Genomic DNA, 16,725 nt, shown 5'->3' with positions numbered 1-16,725 from the left:
CACAAACACACTAACACAGAAGTGAAACCCTCAACCCCCTTTGATGTTCTGGTTAAAATGACCTTAATGTTTGGAACTAGAACCTGCTGACCCAGACAGAACCAGAACCTGAACCTGAACCAGAACCAAGCCACTGTGAAGTTTTATTCAAATGTTTTCACATGGCCGGTCCGACTGGTCTGGTTCTGTCGGGTTCTGCTGCAATGAGTGCGGTTCTGTACCTGGTAGTAGGTTCTGATGTGCCGGGTCAGAACCGTGAGGTTGTAGAGGCGCAGCGACACGTCGTTGTTCACGTTTTTGTTCAGCCTCTGATTGGTGGGGCTGGGGTCACTATGGAAACAGAGACAGAGAGATCAGACGCTCCACTCAGGACAGGAACGCCCCCACGCCGCCCCCATCCAGACTACGCCCCGGGCGGAGAACAATGGCCTGACTGTCCTCATTCTGCCGGAGGCACAGCATCCAGATGCAACCTGCAGGGGGCGCTGCTACCGTCTGCTGCCAGCAGGGGGCGCTGCAGCAGCAACTGGCCGTTCTGCTTGGACATTCAGCTGTCACTGTTAGCTCAACATGCTAACAGTGCCTTTGTCGTGCTAACTGTAACGTTAGCGTGCTCGTGCTGACTCTACCATGCTAATACTTAATGCATAGTGCCAATTGTAGCTTTAGCATGCTAATGCTAAGTCTAACATGCTAATTCCGATGCCTGTCAGAGTTAAATGTTTGTAAACATGGGGCTGTAACTGACCTGGGTTATTAGCGTCCCTGTATTGCTGCTAACAGCTCCGGTTCTGATCCATTTTGCTAAATGATGAACATCTTAAGACCCAGATTGGTACCGGGCGCATTTCATTCAACTTGCTTTTCCTCTTTTAAAAAAACTGTGTGCTCCTAATTTTTTTACTTTCAGATATTTGTTATGGTGCGTAACCATGGCAACAAGGAACTGCTTTACAACAGATAGTTAGCATCTCATCTGAACTCTGACCCCAAATCCCACAGGAGCTGTAAAGGAGGAATCATGGATGCCGCTCCCCTGCAGAGGAGCGGCAAAAGCAAAGGAGCTGGATTAGCAGAGCTAGCTAACAGCTGATGGAGCCATCCTGGACGTGTTGCTGTTAGTGTGTTAGCATGAGACTGTCATTCAGTCAGAGGCCTCATCAGATTTGTTGTGAGACTGACTGCTGCTGGAGATCCTGGTGGCCCACAGCATCACTTTCCACAACTGTTTGAAGAAACATGGATGATCTCAGTTACAACATTAATTTGATCAATAAAGGATTTCTGAATTGAACTGAAAACTACGCAGAACCAAAGTTCAATTCTTTGTGGCCAAATGGACTAATACAAATCTAGTGCTGATGGTGGATTCTCAGATTAGAGGCGATAATCCAGCTTCATTTCAGCCTCAGACTGATGATTATTATTAGCAGGAAAACGATGAGCAGAGAAACATCTGGTGTGGCGCCTGAGGCAGGATGTGGTTGCTCTGTCACGCTCTCTCACTCACAGAGACACTTACCTGTCACGCACAGGAAATCCTGAACTGACTGATGAACTCAGAGCAATGAGAGCAGGCTCCGCCCCTTTAAACATCTCCCTTCTATGCTCCGCCCCTTTAGTCCCCTTCCCTCTATGCCCCGCCCCTTTAGTCCTCTCCCCTCTATGCCCCGCCCCTTTAGTCCTCTCCCTTCTTTGCCCCACACCTTCCCCATGAGGTACTCACATGTGGGTCATGACCTTATGCAGGAAGACACCATCCACCAGCTCCATGAACATGGCGACCCGCTCCTCGGAGCCCAGCGGACCCAGCATGCGCACCTGGAGACACACAGGACAGGTGAGCACACCTGGAGGACAGGTGAAGGCTGGCTCCTCCCCTTCCTGTCTGCCTTCAGCCTGACAGCGGACCTGGTGGGTCGCCTGGGCCCAACCAGCTGCTCCAGAACTTCATCTGACCACGCAGAAAAACTGCTTTAGCGTTGCCTTCAAACCCCGCCCCACTGATGATGTCATGGCTTTGTCAGCTTCTGATTAATTCACTGCAACTGAGCTAAATGGAGGAACAGCAGTACCTGGACCTCCAGCGGTCTGGTTCTGTTTAGGTCCAGATACCTGAAAGAGCTGCATCACCTGGTCCGGTACAACCAGGGATTCCCCCAGTGTATTATCAGCCTGGCGGGCCGCCATGGTTTACGTTCTCCCTGCCAGGCTAAGCGTTGTGTGTTTTTATTTTTTAATAGGACAGACTGCAGAATTATTCCTGTCAGAAAGATGGGTTTATAGTTTTCATAGGTTTATAAATTGATGCATTGGACAGGGAGCGCACCAATCAGACCGCCGCCTCGCGCGCTGTCGTGGCTTGATCTCTGAAGTTTAGCTCACTGCAGATCGCTCATATTGGCTCACCTATATGGACATTTATATCAATATCTCATGTGAGGATGAGGATCCATTTGCTCTGCTGGTGCAGCTCTGTATGAAGCTCCGATGTCCACACTGAGCTGTGCTCCGTGTTCACAGGTGCACATTTAGAGGTGCGTGTTGAGCGTGCAGTGAGAATATTTCTTTTTGAACAAAGCATTATATGTGGTGTGTGTGTTTATGTCTCAAAATGCTGACTGTCTGCGGTGATAAACTTTGAGTTCCCGGTTAGCCGGTGCGTTACGGACCGTGGAGGAGCTTTCTGACTAGCGCAGCACACTGGTTTGTTTTTATTTTCTATCAAATGCTTGCTCTACTTAAAATCAGATAGAGTTGCTGCGCGGTCAAGTAGAGAGCAACTCGGCCCATCAAGCTCTGGCAACCAAACCAGTCTCTGTGGCGCTTATTAAAACTCAACAGACACGAATTAAAAGAGCTACTAAAGCTGCATAAATTAAATCTCCCGTTTGTCCCTCTACATCCAGCTGCAGAGATGTGCAGTGCAGTGGGTCTAGCTTCATACAGGGCCGGTCCAAGGTTGAATGAGACCTGGAGCAGAATTTGACATGAGGGCCCCTCTTGCTGCTAAGAATATGAGCACCACTAACAGCATTTCACCATGGGGCCCAGTTTACCTGGCTGAGCAGGCAAATGTAACTGTAGTTTACTAAGATGCATTAATGAATAGCTAAAATTCAAAGATTAAACTGACAGCGTCAGACTGTTGCTACGGTAACAAAACAATCTAATTATGTAGATTGTTCTTTGAACTTTTACAAAGTAAACTTGCCAGCTCCTTAAAATCTTAAATTTAAATAATTAAACATTTTAAAATCTTTTAATTTATCTATACTGAAACCATTAAATCAAATTTAACAGCATTGATATTCTCTTAGTTCGCTTATGCCTTGGGCCGGCTCTAAATGTGATCAGCATTGCATCGTGTTTTTAGATCCACTGACTGATGACTTAATTTGGATTTGACACAAGTGCAAATAATTGATATTTATTTTGATTGTGTTTTTATTTGTTGTTTTTATAGTTGTGGGTTTAAGTATCGGCCATGTCTTCCAGTAACATAATTACCCAGCAATATTTTACGTTTCCTGTCAACTTATCAAACCCCGCGGACTTTTTTCTGGGGGAAACCCAGACAGACATCATGGTTCTGGTCCAAAAGGAGCAGACTGAGCCCAGATCAGAGACCTGTGTCCTGAACGGCCACTCGGTAACAGAGGTCCAGCTGCGAAGGGAACCGGTGCTGGTTCTGGGCAGAGCCGGGTCGGGCCAGATTCACGTGCTGGAGATCAGGACGAACATTTACTGGCTGGACTAGTTAACCCAGACTAGTTAGTAAGTAGTTAATCTGTATTATGTAGAAAATGGTTAACCCAGACTAGTTAGTGGCAGGTTAACCTTCTCTAGTTGGTTCCTGGTTAACCCAGGCACCTGACGCAGCAGGTAGACTCACCCACAGCACCAGCGGAGACTCCATGAAGGAGGCCAGCAGCTCGGACAGGGTCACATCCATGCTTGGTCATCAATCACTCATCAATCCGCCGATCGATCCGGATCAAAGCATCGGCACCCCCCCCCCCCCCCCCCCGTCCCCCCCCCCCCCGTCCCCCCTCCCCTGCGCACGAGCTCCGCAGTAGCTACTATTGTCTGTCCGGGTCCCCACGGTAAGTCCGAAAAGTGGAGGAAAGGCGGGTAAAAACCAGCTGGACCGGGTCGGAACCTCCCTCACAGAGGTTTTTCTAAAGTTCTGGAGTAGGTTCCGTTAGTTTCGCCGCTAAATTACAGCGTTTCTATTGCTGATGGTAGGCAAACACTTGATCCAAACTTCGCTCGGATAGTTGATTGTGTTGCCAAGGAAACACAAATCAGACCGTAAAGAGATAAAAAAAAAACGCTGGAAAGTTAGAAAATACAAAAACTCCGATGAGAAAACAGTGAAAGTCTTCAGCAGAACCGGGTCAAAGTACTTTCTCCCGTCGTCTCCATCCGGACCAGCTCCTCGCCGCTCCAACTGTCTCCATCAACCTGCGAGACCCGAGAACACAGGGAAGGCAAACCGACGGTACGAACAGCCAATCAGCGGCCGGCCGCAGCGCCAACTCCCGCCTTTTCTCTGAACCAACCAATGAAGAAGAGGGTGTTTAACACTGAGGCTGACGTCACCATCGGGCAGAGTGCAGCCGAAGAGGAGGGAGCAAGATGGTGACCGTCCCGCGCAGGAAGCGGCGCTTATTTTAATCTCCCATTGGTTTTGCTGATGGTTTTTATATTTCCTGTTTTTATGACTGTCTTAATGATTTTTAGTGAACTTTTACAGTTATAAATTTTACTGTTCCCTTTCTAACCTTTTAGTTTACATGTTGTAATTTTTCTTAATCGTATATTTGAAATATGCACACAGAACAAGAGTCAGACTTATGTTTTAGTTATTTTATAGGACTTAATATTTTCTGCGTATGTATTTTATTTTAATATCTCTAAAGTGTACTTGTGCACATTCTCAGCACATTCATTCGACACACCTCCACTTTAGTCATTGAGAGGAGAGAACATCCCATAATATCACAGATCAGGTGGGGAACAGTGTTTTCCAGGGTTTTTCCTCCAGACAGCGTCGGTCACCACAGTGGCAATAAAACGAGCGTGTTGGTGGCAGGTACTTCTCTTGTTCTAAACTCTGATTCGTCTGAATAGTTTGAAAAGGAAACCAGAGATCAGCTCAGATCGAAGGTCAGATGCAAATATGCAGCAATGAAGGCCGGCCCAGCAGGGTGTGTGCAACAAACACTGGGTCTACTTTCTATCCCAGGAACTGTAGAACCGATTCCCGGCTCCGGAGCCGGGATCTGGTTCAGTCTGAATGAGTTTGATCAGCGGACAGGAACCCTACATCACTGACATCCTGTGACACAAACTCATCTCAAAGTTCAGTGATGCAGCGAGGAAAACCACTGATCACACGTGGCGCCAGTAAATAGGATGACAGCGCCACCCCCTGGTGAATGCGGAGTACTACAAAATCAACTCTTGAAGCGGCATAAAATCTACTGCAGTTTGTTCCAGACTGACCCGAGATTCAGCGAGTCTGTGAAGACTCCTGGTCCGACGGTACCGCTGCTGGTCCACCTGGGTCAAATGTTCTGGACTCAGAAATCAGAGGATGGGAGTAGCGGGCGTCTCCATGGCAATAAGCCTTCAGCACTCTGGGGCAAACACCATCTGGACCTGCAGCCTGGTTCCGGTCCAATCTGCCCAGACGCCTCTTCACCTGTGAATTGAACTGGTCCAGTTCACTGAACTGGTTCCTGAAGCTCCTGTTCTAATGTGGACTACAAGATGCTTCTGTAGACTCAACAATAAACTGCGTTTCATTGTTAATGAATTTTGTTCAGGCACTGATGAGGTCAGCTGAGGGGGGGGGGGTATCGACTTTTTTGGGGACAAAATGAATGTACGTAGTTGAAAATAGACACCAACATCGGTAGCCTACAAGGTACTTGTTAAGCTAAAGGTTCTGTATTGATGTTAGCTAGTCATCATTTAGCTAACATTACCTGCATCCAGCAGCTTTACTCAACTCAGTCGGTTAGTTTGGAGGGAAAAACTGTGAAAAGTTCTTTGCGTTTTGCTGCTGTGATTCTAACACAAACCTACGTAGCTCCGCACAGCAGCAGCAGGTCTCCTTCACAGGTGGAAACCCAGCGCGAGCGTCGTAGCGCTCATGTTGCGTTTAAAGGCGGCTCGGAAAAACAGGTTACAACATGTTAACAACGGATTAAACAGTTTTAACTGCTGATAAAAGTGACAGAGGACACAGATATGGGAAGTGTGGAAGAATCTACTGTATCAAATTGACAGGAATAACAGAGAGTTGGCCATTCAAAGGTAAAAACCCACCGCATACAGTGTTCATGTTTTGTTTTTTTTTCCATCCAGACGGCTTCCCGCTGGGGCGCGCCCCACAGTTTGGGAACCTCTGGAGTAGGGGATTCAGATCTGTTGACCCCTGGTTGGAGCAAAGCCATCTCGTTGCTATGGTTACCTAGAGTACCTGCCAGCCATAGGGAAGGTGAACAGGATGATAATCTACCAGATTTAATCTCTGATGTCGCTCAGGTCAGGTCTTTCAGTTGTTGAACTAGCTCAGGTGAGGTCATGTGACCTGCAAAGGAATCACCTGCCCCACTGAGGGAAAAACAAAAACCAGCAGCCAATCAGATTCTAGCAATTCTCTATTTATTCCTTCATTGTGAATATCAAAACAGGAAACAGTTTAAGAGGTGATTTCAGAAGAAAACGATTTACATTCAATGTGCTTCACTTAGCCCCGCCCCCACAGTCCTCCTGGACCAATAGAGTGGGTCATGGTGGAAACCTTCCATCTTATTGGTGCTTTGTGAATTTCATAAGTCTATAACAATATTACAAATATATAAAGACTCTAGAGCACAGCGGACACAGATACTGCAGTCAGGTTCTACTGTAGGTCAGGATAATACTGCACTGTCCTCTCTCACACACACACACACACACACACACGCACACACACACACTAACCAGACAACACACCCTGAGGCTTTCCTTCAGCCTCAGTGAGACCAGGAAGACCCAGAGGAAGAACCAGTCCATCTCCAGTCTGGCCAGTATGAAATTGGCCTCTCTGGGTTACAAAGTAACTACCAACTGGATGAAACCAGGACCTCCCAGTTCAGCGGTTCTGGTTCAGAGTTCATCCTAGACCAGTTCTCTGGTTGTGGATGTTAAGCCTCAAAGACAGAACCTGAAGCTACGTCCACTGGGATCTGCATTACCTGGAGGAGCCAGCAGGGGGTTAGAAGCCACCTGGAGGCCATGTTTGTTTTCTATAGGTGAAACCGACTGGACTTGGACCGGTTCTGGTCCAGCTTCTGATGGGAGGTCCGTGGCGGCCACAGCTTTACCTCTGGGTGAACTGTTCACAGGTTGCTATGGGAACCCCAGAAGAGTAGGAAATCACCATAGCAACCAGTGACTCAGCAGTTTCCCCGACCAATAGAATCAGTTCGTAATTACATCATGGGGGGCGCTAGAGAGCAGAGCTGCTGAGGAAGTGATGTTTACACAGAACACCAGGGGGAGCTTCCAGGAAGGGTCCAGAGTTCAAACAGGAAGTAGAACCGGGTCTCGGACCAGGTTGGCTGCATGAAGGAAAATATCAACTTCCTGTTACTGTAGGGTCAGGTTCGCAGGAAGTGGGAAAGATATTTAAATAAACTTAAATACATTTATGACAAATCAAGAATGGGTCTGACAAGAATTTACACAAAAAATACAAAGGTTTTTGAAAGAAAAATCATTTTCTAGAACAATTTCTCAGGAAATTTGGGTTTAGAGAGTTTTGTTTACATTTACCTTTGTTGATTTAGTTGTGTTTTCTGTGATTTCTGGTTTTGAATAAAGAGCTTTGGCTCATTCAGGAAAACTGGAGGAAATATTTTCTGCTCTGAACATCAAATTTCACAACTTTCAGCTTCAAAAATGTGCTCAGGTTTTTCTGTGATTTTGTGTAGAAATATAATTCCTAATGCTGAGAAGGTTAGATTTCAGGACCAGGTAGTGCAGCGTTTACTGTGTGACCTGTGATGTCATCAGCGCAGCCAGGAGCAGGGCACCCACTGCGGCTCCGTGTCCAGCTTGTTGATGAGGCGCAGCAGCTCGCCGTACGCCCGGTCCGGGTCCGTGTTCACGATGACCGCGTCGAAAAGATGGCCACAGCTCTGCTCCATCTCGCGCGCCTTCTCGATGATGTCACGCAGCTCCTCAGGCTGCAAACACACAGGGGTCAGGGGTCATGGTTCAGGGAGCGGAACCGGTACCGGAACTAGAACCAGAGCAACCTTGGGGTTCTTGCCGTCCTTCAGCAGCAGCGCTCTCAGCCGCTCCTGGGACGGCGGGGCGATGAAGATGATGTAGGGCTTCAGGTCGGAGCTGCGCAACACCTTCAGGGCCTGGGGGTGGGGGCAGAGGGTCAGAGGTCGCCTGGGCCTGGCGAGGCGGCAGCAGCAGAGCGCCACCTACCTGTGTGTGCAGACACAGCAGGCAGATCTTCCCGGCGTTGATGACCTGCCGCACCGAGTCGCTGCTCGTCCCGTACAGGTTCCTCTCAAACTCGCCCGACTCGATGAGCTTCCCTGGAGAGAGAGAGGGACCCGAGGACCCGTTAGAGGACGGGCTCTTCACCCTGTGACCCTGGGGCCATTTGCATATTTACCATCTGGGTTAACCAAACTGACCTGGCTCTTGTTCCATTTTAAAAATCAAATCCATGTTCGATTTACAATCAAAAACATAAAATATAATTACAGCACAATGTGAATCACAAGGAGATTTATTGATCATTTGTACCAAAAATGCACATAAAACATCTGAACAAATTCATGGAACAGATCAAACACCAACAAGAGTAACGTGGGGAAATTGGTTTAATTAAATTATATGCTTAAAAATTAAGATTAAAATAAACAATTTTCAAATTTAAAGTGCAAATGAAAATATACCCTTATAATCTGCAAATTCATTTGAAAACTGCTTCAACGGCAGCAACCAGAAGGTGCCCTCCATATTGTAACAATCACTTTATTTAGTCTGCACAAACAAACAAAGTTGAGGGATGAAAACTTTTGTTTTTAACAAACTACTGCTCTCTTTTTTTTATTTGCCTCCTCATGAGACGCTCGTTCCTCCCGGACGGATCAGATCCAGTCTGGGTCCGGTGGGTGACGGCTCGCTGCCAGAGCCTCCAGTAGTTCTCAGTGTTTCGGGTTTTGGTTTTTGTTGAACCCATAAAGGGTTAGGGTGGTTGTAATGGGAAGAAGAGCCCTCATGTTCCGTCTGAAAACAGGATTTCATGCGTTTTGTTCTCAAAACTTCTCCTCACATGTAGTCTCTTCTCGCTTACAAAACATGGAACTGGCTTTTTGGTAGAGTCGCCTAGCAACCTCTCAGCCAATAGAATGAAAGCGTTGTGCTGGGTGCGTTTGTTTCCTCCTAGCGGGTGTGCCTGTGTGGATACTATCGATTGTAGCAGAAGCTTCAGCACCGCCGAATATTTTTGTTCAGATGGACGAACTATTGTTGTGAGATCTCTGGGGACAACGTTTCACAAGTAAGATGGACATATTACCGTTTATATTTTGTGAGTAGAATACTACTAAACTGTATTTATGTCCACTGGTAAAATACCAGCTAATATTAGCTACAGTGCTCGGTGTAACACCGGGGTTCAGCTATGAAGGCGAACCGAGATTTAGGAAATCTTAAAAAGTTTTACTTATTCCCCAACATTGACTTGGATTATGTGACACAAGGTGGCAAAGACTGTTATTTATGTGCGATTCTTTCACTCCGTCTAAAGTAAGATGGCTCCCGTTTTAGTTTTGAAGGTTTCGTAAAGACACAATGTGAGGAAGAAGAGACGGATGAATCTCAGCTCCTCGGCTGGAAAACATGAATAAAACCTACATAGATATGATGTATATAAGCATGTTCATCATTATTTAATCATCTTTGTTTATCTATTATTGCATAATTTTATGTTTCTATATTTATATAAACATGTATTAATATTACTAAATAATATATTTTAAAAATTCTGACTGGTTGTGTACTTTGTAAAATGCTAATCATGCATCAAATATTCTATTCTGAATCTATTCCGTTTCCCCAACTAAGAATATTTAAATATGCTGAACCATGTATCAGTCAATTCAAAAATACTTAAAACTATTTCTTTGTAAATGTAGCTATAATAGCTGTTTGAGGTTAATAAGGTTTATGACAAAAAATCGTAAAAATCCGTTCAGTATTTAGCGAGTTATGATATATTAAATACACTGATACATCATTGCGCCTGTCAAACTTTTTTTTTTTTTACTTTATTTCAAACAAATGACATTAACATACATAGAGGATCTTTAACACGAAGATAAATATCACAAAAAAAAACCACATTGACTGTGTTGTGTTTAAGGTTTTGCAATCTTCAAAGTAGAATGAATAAAGTAAAAACTAAAGTTACATAAATATATACATGAAAACCTGCTTTCAGACTGAACATGTGTGCTCTTGGATTATGGCAGGAAAGTTCCCCCATAGAAGTTTCAGGACGCTGGAGATGGAAATATTTTCACATTAAATAAGTCTGGTTGTAGCCTAGCGGCTGGCTAGTTCTTCTGCTTATTAGAGCTTGTTAAACAACTAACTGGGACATCAATGCCACCAAGTGGTGGCAACATGTATTGCAACTGAGCCCCTGAACATCTCCGGTTTCTGGAAACTTTACTACACAGCGGCCCACAGGTAAAAACCTTGGAGTTTGTTGCGGACCTCTAGGTGGCGCCGGAGGCCCAAATGTATGCCGTGGCCCCATGGTTAAGACTGGCTATGTTAGAGGACTCCCCCCCCAGGAAATAAATGAGCTAGAACAGGAAGTAGAGAGAGGGACAGGAAGTCTCACCAGCCGCCAGCTCTGCTTCAAACGCCTGGCGGGACACAAAGTGGTAATCTCTACCGCTGACCTCCGCTTCCCGACGGCTCCGCGTGGTGTCTGCTCACAACATGCACACAGAAAACACACAAATGAGCGAGACAAACAGTAGGGCAGAACAAAACCTGCATTCATACAGAAATCATTTCATAAAACTACAGAAATTATTCAAAACTTAAATTAAAAAAAAAATTCAATTAAAAATATTAGAAACTTTAAAGTCCAATTGAAAATATTAGGAATAAAATATAAATGAAAAAAAATTGTTAAATTAAAATGCAAAAATTGGGAAAAAAAAAAAAACTACAGAAAAATCTTCAAGAAAACAAAATAAAAAAAAATGTAAAAAAAAAAACAAGCTTATATTTTAATAAATAAACAACTTTATTAAGCAATGATCAGACGCAAACTAAACACCCATTAGACATAAATAAATGTTTATTCCTGATCTGGACCATTTGGGTCCAATAGAACCAGAGTCTTACGAGGCACGGCGCCAGCAAAGCGTTCTGGTTGGCTGCTGAGGAGCCTCTGCCTTAGCTCCGCCTGCCCACAGCTGTTTGGACCAATCAGAGCGATCGGACGCTTTCTATTGGATGGCTGGTGGTACAGAGCCATCTCCTCATAGGTGAGAATCTCCTCATCGAGATCTGGACCAGAGCAGAGACACAGTTATTATTATTATTATTATTCAGATGAGAGAGAAGGAACAGATGTTCTGCAGAACCAGCAGAACCAGACTCTTGGTCTGCTGGTTAGAACCTTTTCCTGACTGAGTGCAGCTCAAAATAAAACTAGTTTTCAAAATAAGAGCCCATCAGTCAGTTTAAGGCTGGTAGATCCAAGTTCTGCTGGTTTTGGAACTTTGATCTCGACAGAACCGCAACGGGGTCGGGTCGGGCCGTACCGTCGTTCCGGTGGGAGTACAGCAGCTTCTTCCTTTTCCTCTTGTTCTTCTTGGCGCACCAAAGCTTCCCTGTAAATAAACAACGAGCTATTAGTCGGTTCTGTAGTTGCTACATGTCAATGGGTCGCACCGCACCAAGACAGAGAAGCTAAAGGAGTAGGAAGAGAAAAATGTCTGATTTTTGGACTCAACTAAATGTTACACTGGTTCGCTTAGCCTAGCAGCTAGCTACATATCATTGTCTCCTGGTTGTAGCTTAGCTATAGCTTACTGTAACTCTGTTAGCCTTAGCCTAGCAGCTAGCTACATATCAGTCTCCTGGTTGTAGCTTAGCTATAGCTTACTGTAACTCTGTTAGCCTTAGCCTAGCAGCTACATATCAGTCTCCTGGTTGTAGCTTAGCTATAGCTTACTGTAACTCTGTTAGCCTTAGCCTAGCAGCTAGCTACATATCAGTCTCCTGGTTGTAGCTTAGCTATAGCTTACTGCAACTCTGTTAGCCTTAGCCTAGCAGCTAGCTACATCTCATAGTCTCCTGGTTGTAGCTTAGCTATAGCTTACTGCAACTCTGTTAGCCTTAGCCTAGCATCTTCTTTAAGCAGTCTGAGTTCATTGTAGCATCAGTGACTCACCAGGTTTCTCAGACTCCTTGTCTTCTTCTATGGTTTGCTTCATGGCCTCCCGTTGTTGCTGGAAGCTCTTCCCTGTGATGTAAACAAACCGAGCTGAACACCAGGCGAACCGTATCCAAAGCGGCCAGAACCTGCGGCCCGGCAGCGCACCTGGGACGAGTCCGGCCAGGGGCTGGTTGTCCTCGTCGCCGTCTCTGTACGCCTGCCACCAGTTGGGGTCGGCCTGGCTGATGATGTGGAGGATGTCTCCTTTCTGGAAGGACAGGCCCAGCTCTCGGCATGGCACGTACGGGTCATCGGACGGGTCGTAGTCGAAGTGGGCCTTCACGTGGACCTGGAACGATGAAGATCAGGAGGCAGATGAAGGTCTGGAAGCTGTGAGGGCAGCGCCTCGCAGGGCGGAACCTACCACGCTCTCCTTGACCGGCGGCGGTTTGGTCTGAGCGCTGGGGATCAACACAAAGGTCAGGAGGCCGTGCATGTCGGCCTGGTGGACACAGAGCAGCAGAAGGTCAGAGAGCAACGCGTCTTCAGAGGACCAAGTGAGACCAAACACCTGGCTGATAAGCGAAGCACTCACCAGGATGTCAAACACCTGGTTGACGTCCTTCCCTCTGATTTCCACGCCGTTGATCTCCAGGATCTCATCTCCCTCAGACAGCAGGCCGCTGCGTTCGGCTGCTCCTCCCCGGACAATGCGACTGATGATCACGCTGTCCATCTCATTTCGAACAGTCGCCCCCTGCGGGACAGAGCGGGAAATGTGTGAGACGGCGCGCAGGACTCAGGCTGAGCAGCGATGTTCCTCGGCCTCACCAGGGGAACGTCTCGAGCCTTCTCGATGCGGACGATCTTCACGGTCTCTCCGCCCCACTGGGTCACAGTTTCTCCTTCCATCAAGTCAGACTCCGGCTCCATCTCTCTCTCTGCCACACCGTCATGAGCCCGCAGCAGCGCCTGCAGAGGAAGCATCATGCTGAGGACTGCTGGGAGCCGGTAGGCGACGCCCCCTGCTGGTCGGGGCCTTACCTGCAGCTGAGTGTCGGACAGCAGACCGAGCAGCTCCAGGCCGTCTTTACTCTGGCTGGCCTGCACCAGGCTCCTCACCTGGAAACACAGAGCCTGGGTGGAATCGGAGCAGCGATTGGGGAGTGGTCAGAGGTGAGAGGTCGTCCAGCAGAGTTACCTCCAGGGCCAGCGGCAGTGCCTGCTGGGTCAGCGGAAACGGTGGAGTCGGCTGCTGCATGCTGGACGCCACGGCGTTGTGGATCCTCAGCGCCGACTGGAAGTCTGACTGCGGGGAACCAGAACACAGCAATTAAGCTGTGTTCTAACCTGGTCCGGTTCGTCCGGTCCGGCCCAGTCCAGACTGGCTGAACAGAACCGTCTCAGGTCCTGAATTATCAAGACCATCCATCCTGGTCCGAACAGTCAGAACCAGGAAAGCGAAGTCGTGGCGGTCCGTCCCGTCCTTACCTTGCTGAGCAGACCCAGAACCAGCTCCACGTCGTTCTGACTCTGCTGGTCGGACAGGCAGCTCCGGACCTGCTTCAGGGACAGCAGCAGCTCCTCCAGCTCTGAGGGACAAGAGGACAAGACACTCAGGGGGCAGCATTGGGCTGCAGGGGAGAGTGGGAACTGATTTGACCTTGAATTTCTTCACCTTCCCAGTGTACCTGAAAGCTGTTACCATGACAACAGGCAGTGGCGGTCGTCACTGCATCAAACTGTTATCATCACTTGGAAAAGAAGCTCAAAGAAAGGTGAGCTCTGTGAGGTGATGCTAACAAAGCTAACTGTTCAGGGATCAAATATGTTCTATTTTTGATGAAAAACACCATCTGTCACTGCGCTGCATTATTGTGTGGAGATGTTGACTGACGTGTTGCATGTACAGAACAACGCTGTGACCAAAGCCTGCAATCCAGTGATGTTACATTCATGAACGATCTGATTTTACTAAACGGGTCTTTACTAAGGATGACAGAACTGGAGCCTCGCTCAGAGCCATTCCTTGTTCTTGTAATGCTCTGGTACTCTGCAGTAGCCATTATTATTTTTATTTAACCATATACATTGATATTTATTAGTAAATAAATCAAACACAAGAACTTAAGAGCAGACAGAGCATGCTCATTGCTCTCCGATTGATTTCGTCTCCTGTCATGTGGCAGATGTTACAGCTCTGAGCTGCTGGGCTTCATGCAGCAGGAGAGAGAGAGTCAGTCGCCTTGTGCCTGGTTCCTTCTTGCTTGTTGCGCCCTGCGCAGTGTTCACAGATGAGCGTTGTTTACCGTCGGGGAATTGCGTTAGTTGCTCCGCTTAATGGTGCAGACAGTGGTGGTTTCTGACATGGGCGATGTGGGCAACCGCCCAGGGCGTTGTCTTTTTGGGATGGCAACAGACTAGAGTTTGAATTGACAATGATACTGGTTAAATTTATTTAAGCTCCAAGAGTTTAATATTTAGGTGTTTTTATGGGAATATGAATCTTTCAGATCAATGCAAGAAGCAATTTTGATCATATTTCACATTCCATCTGGTCACGTAGAGCAGGGCTGGTCTTGGTCTTGTCTCGATACACTCTGGTCTTGATTTGGTCTCGGGTTAGGTGGTCTTGACTACAACACTATCTACATCTAACTGCATGTTGGTCTGTGCGTGTGTGTTTATAAAACCTTGTGGGGACCATGTTCCTGACACATACTACGCTGTGTGGTCCCACAAGGGGAAACGCTGTTTGTGGGTCAGGGGTCAGAATTAGGACTAAGGTGTGAATTGAGTTTTGGTTAGCGTTAGCTGTAGAAATGAATGGAAGTCAATGGACAGTCCCCACAACGATAGCCACCCAAACGTGTGTGTGTGTGTGTGTGTGTGAACAAACAAAGCTTTAATTAAGTCTGTGTCTCTTGTGCTGCTCTCCCTCCCTGAGGAATTCCCTCCCTGACAGGAACACGTTCCCTCCTCCTTCTCCTCCTGTTCTCAGCACCCCCATCCCTTCCACTCCCCTCCCTCCTCCTCTTACCCAGCAGCGCCTGGCTCTGGGCGCCGCAGAGCGCCTGTGGCGGGACAAGCGCGTCCTGCAGGAAGGTGGGGTTGTCGATGCCGACAGCATGCGGGTTCTGGGCCAGCTTCCTGAGACGCAGCGAGGCGTTCAGGTCCAGCTGCCGGCCCTCCTCCTCTCGCCGCCGCCGAAGATCCTCCTGGAAGATGAGCAGGATGAAGTCGGGTCACCGACTGTTCAGGGACCAGTCAGGTGGGGTCACCACCAGCCAGGTGTTGGCTGTGGATCCTGTTCATGTCCACCTTATGAACTGCAGTCCAGAAGCTACACTAAGCTATGCCAGTGTGATAAACACAGCGGACCCAGTGCCGATCCCTGTCCAACAGGCTAAAGCAGAAACTGCTGTTCTTCCTTCATTCACAAATCGGCTAATTCTGTGAAATTCCACATTTCATCCTGGATTCACTTTTATTCCGCTTTCTGTGTTAGCCTAACAACACTCCGACGCAGAGTACTTTCTTCCAGTCAAAGATGAATAAAGTTTGATTTGGTACACAACTTTAAATACTGGAAGACATTTTAAATATCCAAAATAAAACATGACTAAAAGCAATAAATGCATATGAAATATGAATTTATTCATATTTATTCCTTACTTTCTGTTCCTTCAGAAAAATGGAAATTATTGTGATTAATTAACAAATTAAAAGGCTGAGCTCCAGTTGCAAGCTAGAAGAGGCTCTCTGGACCAGACCGGGCCTGGTTCCGATGGTACCTGGTGCTGCCGGATCCTCTCCAGCTGGGCGGAGCGGCGCAGTGGCAGCGTGCGGGCCCCCAGCTCTGAGGGACAGTCCACGGCCATCTCCCGGGGCGGCTGGCCTCCTCGCAGCTCTTCGTCCACTCCCCGCCCTCCTCCGCCCTCCCCAACATGGCCGTTCAGCTGGGAGGTCGTCATGCTGCGCTCTCTGGGCTTTATGAGTGGATCGGGTCACGGGTTGTGTTGGGAAGCCGGCAGGGTCTAGGAGGGAAGCTCAGCAAGCTCGGCAGCCATGATACCTGAGGACAGAAGAAGAAAATCATCAGCACTGGGAATATTGGGAAAATATGGTTCTGGAGGTCAGTCCAGTCAAAGGTCCTGGTTCAGGCTCAACAAAAACATTCTGCTTCTCAGTAACAATAATAATAATAATTAGAGGTGTGCCGATCGATCGGTCAC

General features: G+C 47.3%; 2 protein-coding genes across 5 annotated transcripts in view; both read right to left on the bottom strand.

Moving 5' to 3' along the window:
* The window catches only part of LOC106935215 (protein Daple-like), a 59,143-nt gene extending 54,627 nt beyond the window's left edge, over positions 1 to 4,516 (bottom strand). For 2 of the 4 annotated variants that reach the window (XR_001421849.1, XR_001421850.1), the window contains exons 1-3: positions 3,896 to 4,516; positions 1,727 to 1,821; positions 222 to 330 (exon numbers count right to left, since the gene is read on the bottom strand). Coding sequence is in view for 2 of the 4 variants with exons in the window: in XM_015015576.1 (XP_014871062.1) it covers positions 222 to 330; positions 1,727 to 1,821; positions 3,896 to 3,955 (264 nt within the window). In the remaining 2 variants the exon portion in view is untranslated. The remainder of the gene's footprint in view (positions 1 to 221; positions 331 to 1,726; positions 1,822 to 3,895) is intronic. The other 2 variants (XM_015015576.1, XM_015015575.1) reach the window with 2 other exon arrangements.
* A 2,140-nt stretch (positions 4,517 to 6,656) lies between these two features.
* The window catches only part of LOC106935218 (MAGUK p55 subfamily member 5-A-like), a 17,159-nt gene continuing 7,090 nt past the window's right edge, over positions 6,657 to 16,725 (bottom strand). Inside the window, exons 2-17 of the mRNA XM_015015579.1 lie at positions 16,285 to 16,565; positions 15,531 to 15,708; positions 13,982 to 14,082; positions 13,692 to 13,799; positions 13,535 to 13,612; positions 13,322 to 13,462; positions 13,086 to 13,247; positions 12,915 to 12,992; positions 12,656 to 12,839; positions 12,506 to 12,577; positions 11,874 to 11,942; positions 11,452 to 11,616; positions 10,937 to 11,026; positions 8,500 to 8,612; positions 8,319 to 8,429; positions 6,657 to 8,246 (exon numbers count right to left, since the gene is read on the bottom strand). Of these exons, the coding sequence (XP_014871065.1) occupies positions 8,070 to 8,246; positions 8,319 to 8,429; positions 8,500 to 8,612; positions 10,937 to 11,026; positions 11,452 to 11,616; positions 11,874 to 11,942; positions 12,506 to 12,577; positions 12,656 to 12,839; positions 12,915 to 12,992; positions 13,086 to 13,247; positions 13,322 to 13,462; positions 13,535 to 13,612; positions 13,692 to 13,799; positions 13,982 to 14,082; positions 15,531 to 15,708; positions 16,285 to 16,464 (2,007 nt within the window). The 5' untranslated portion in view covers positions 16,465 to 16,565 and the 3' untranslated portion in view covers positions 6,657 to 8,069. The remainder of the gene's footprint in view (positions 8,247 to 8,318; positions 8,430 to 8,499; positions 8,613 to 10,936; positions 11,027 to 11,451; positions 11,617 to 11,873; positions 11,943 to 12,505; positions 12,578 to 12,655; positions 12,840 to 12,914; positions 12,993 to 13,085; positions 13,248 to 13,321; positions 13,463 to 13,534; positions 13,613 to 13,691; positions 13,800 to 13,981; positions 14,083 to 15,530; positions 15,709 to 16,284; positions 16,566 to 16,725) is intronic.

Source organism: Poecilia latipinna, unplaced genomic scaffold (genome assembly GCF_001443285.1).
Source record: "Poecilia latipinna isolate Pla-1442-1.1 unplaced genomic scaffold, P_latipinna-1.0 Scaffold1929, whole genome shotgun sequence".
Lineage (NCBI taxonomy): Eukaryota > Metazoa > Chordata > Actinopteri > Cyprinodontiformes > Poeciliidae > Poecilia > Poecilia latipinna.
Note: the sequence above shows the minus strand (reverse complement) of the source record. Positions and strands in the feature narration are given on the sequence as shown.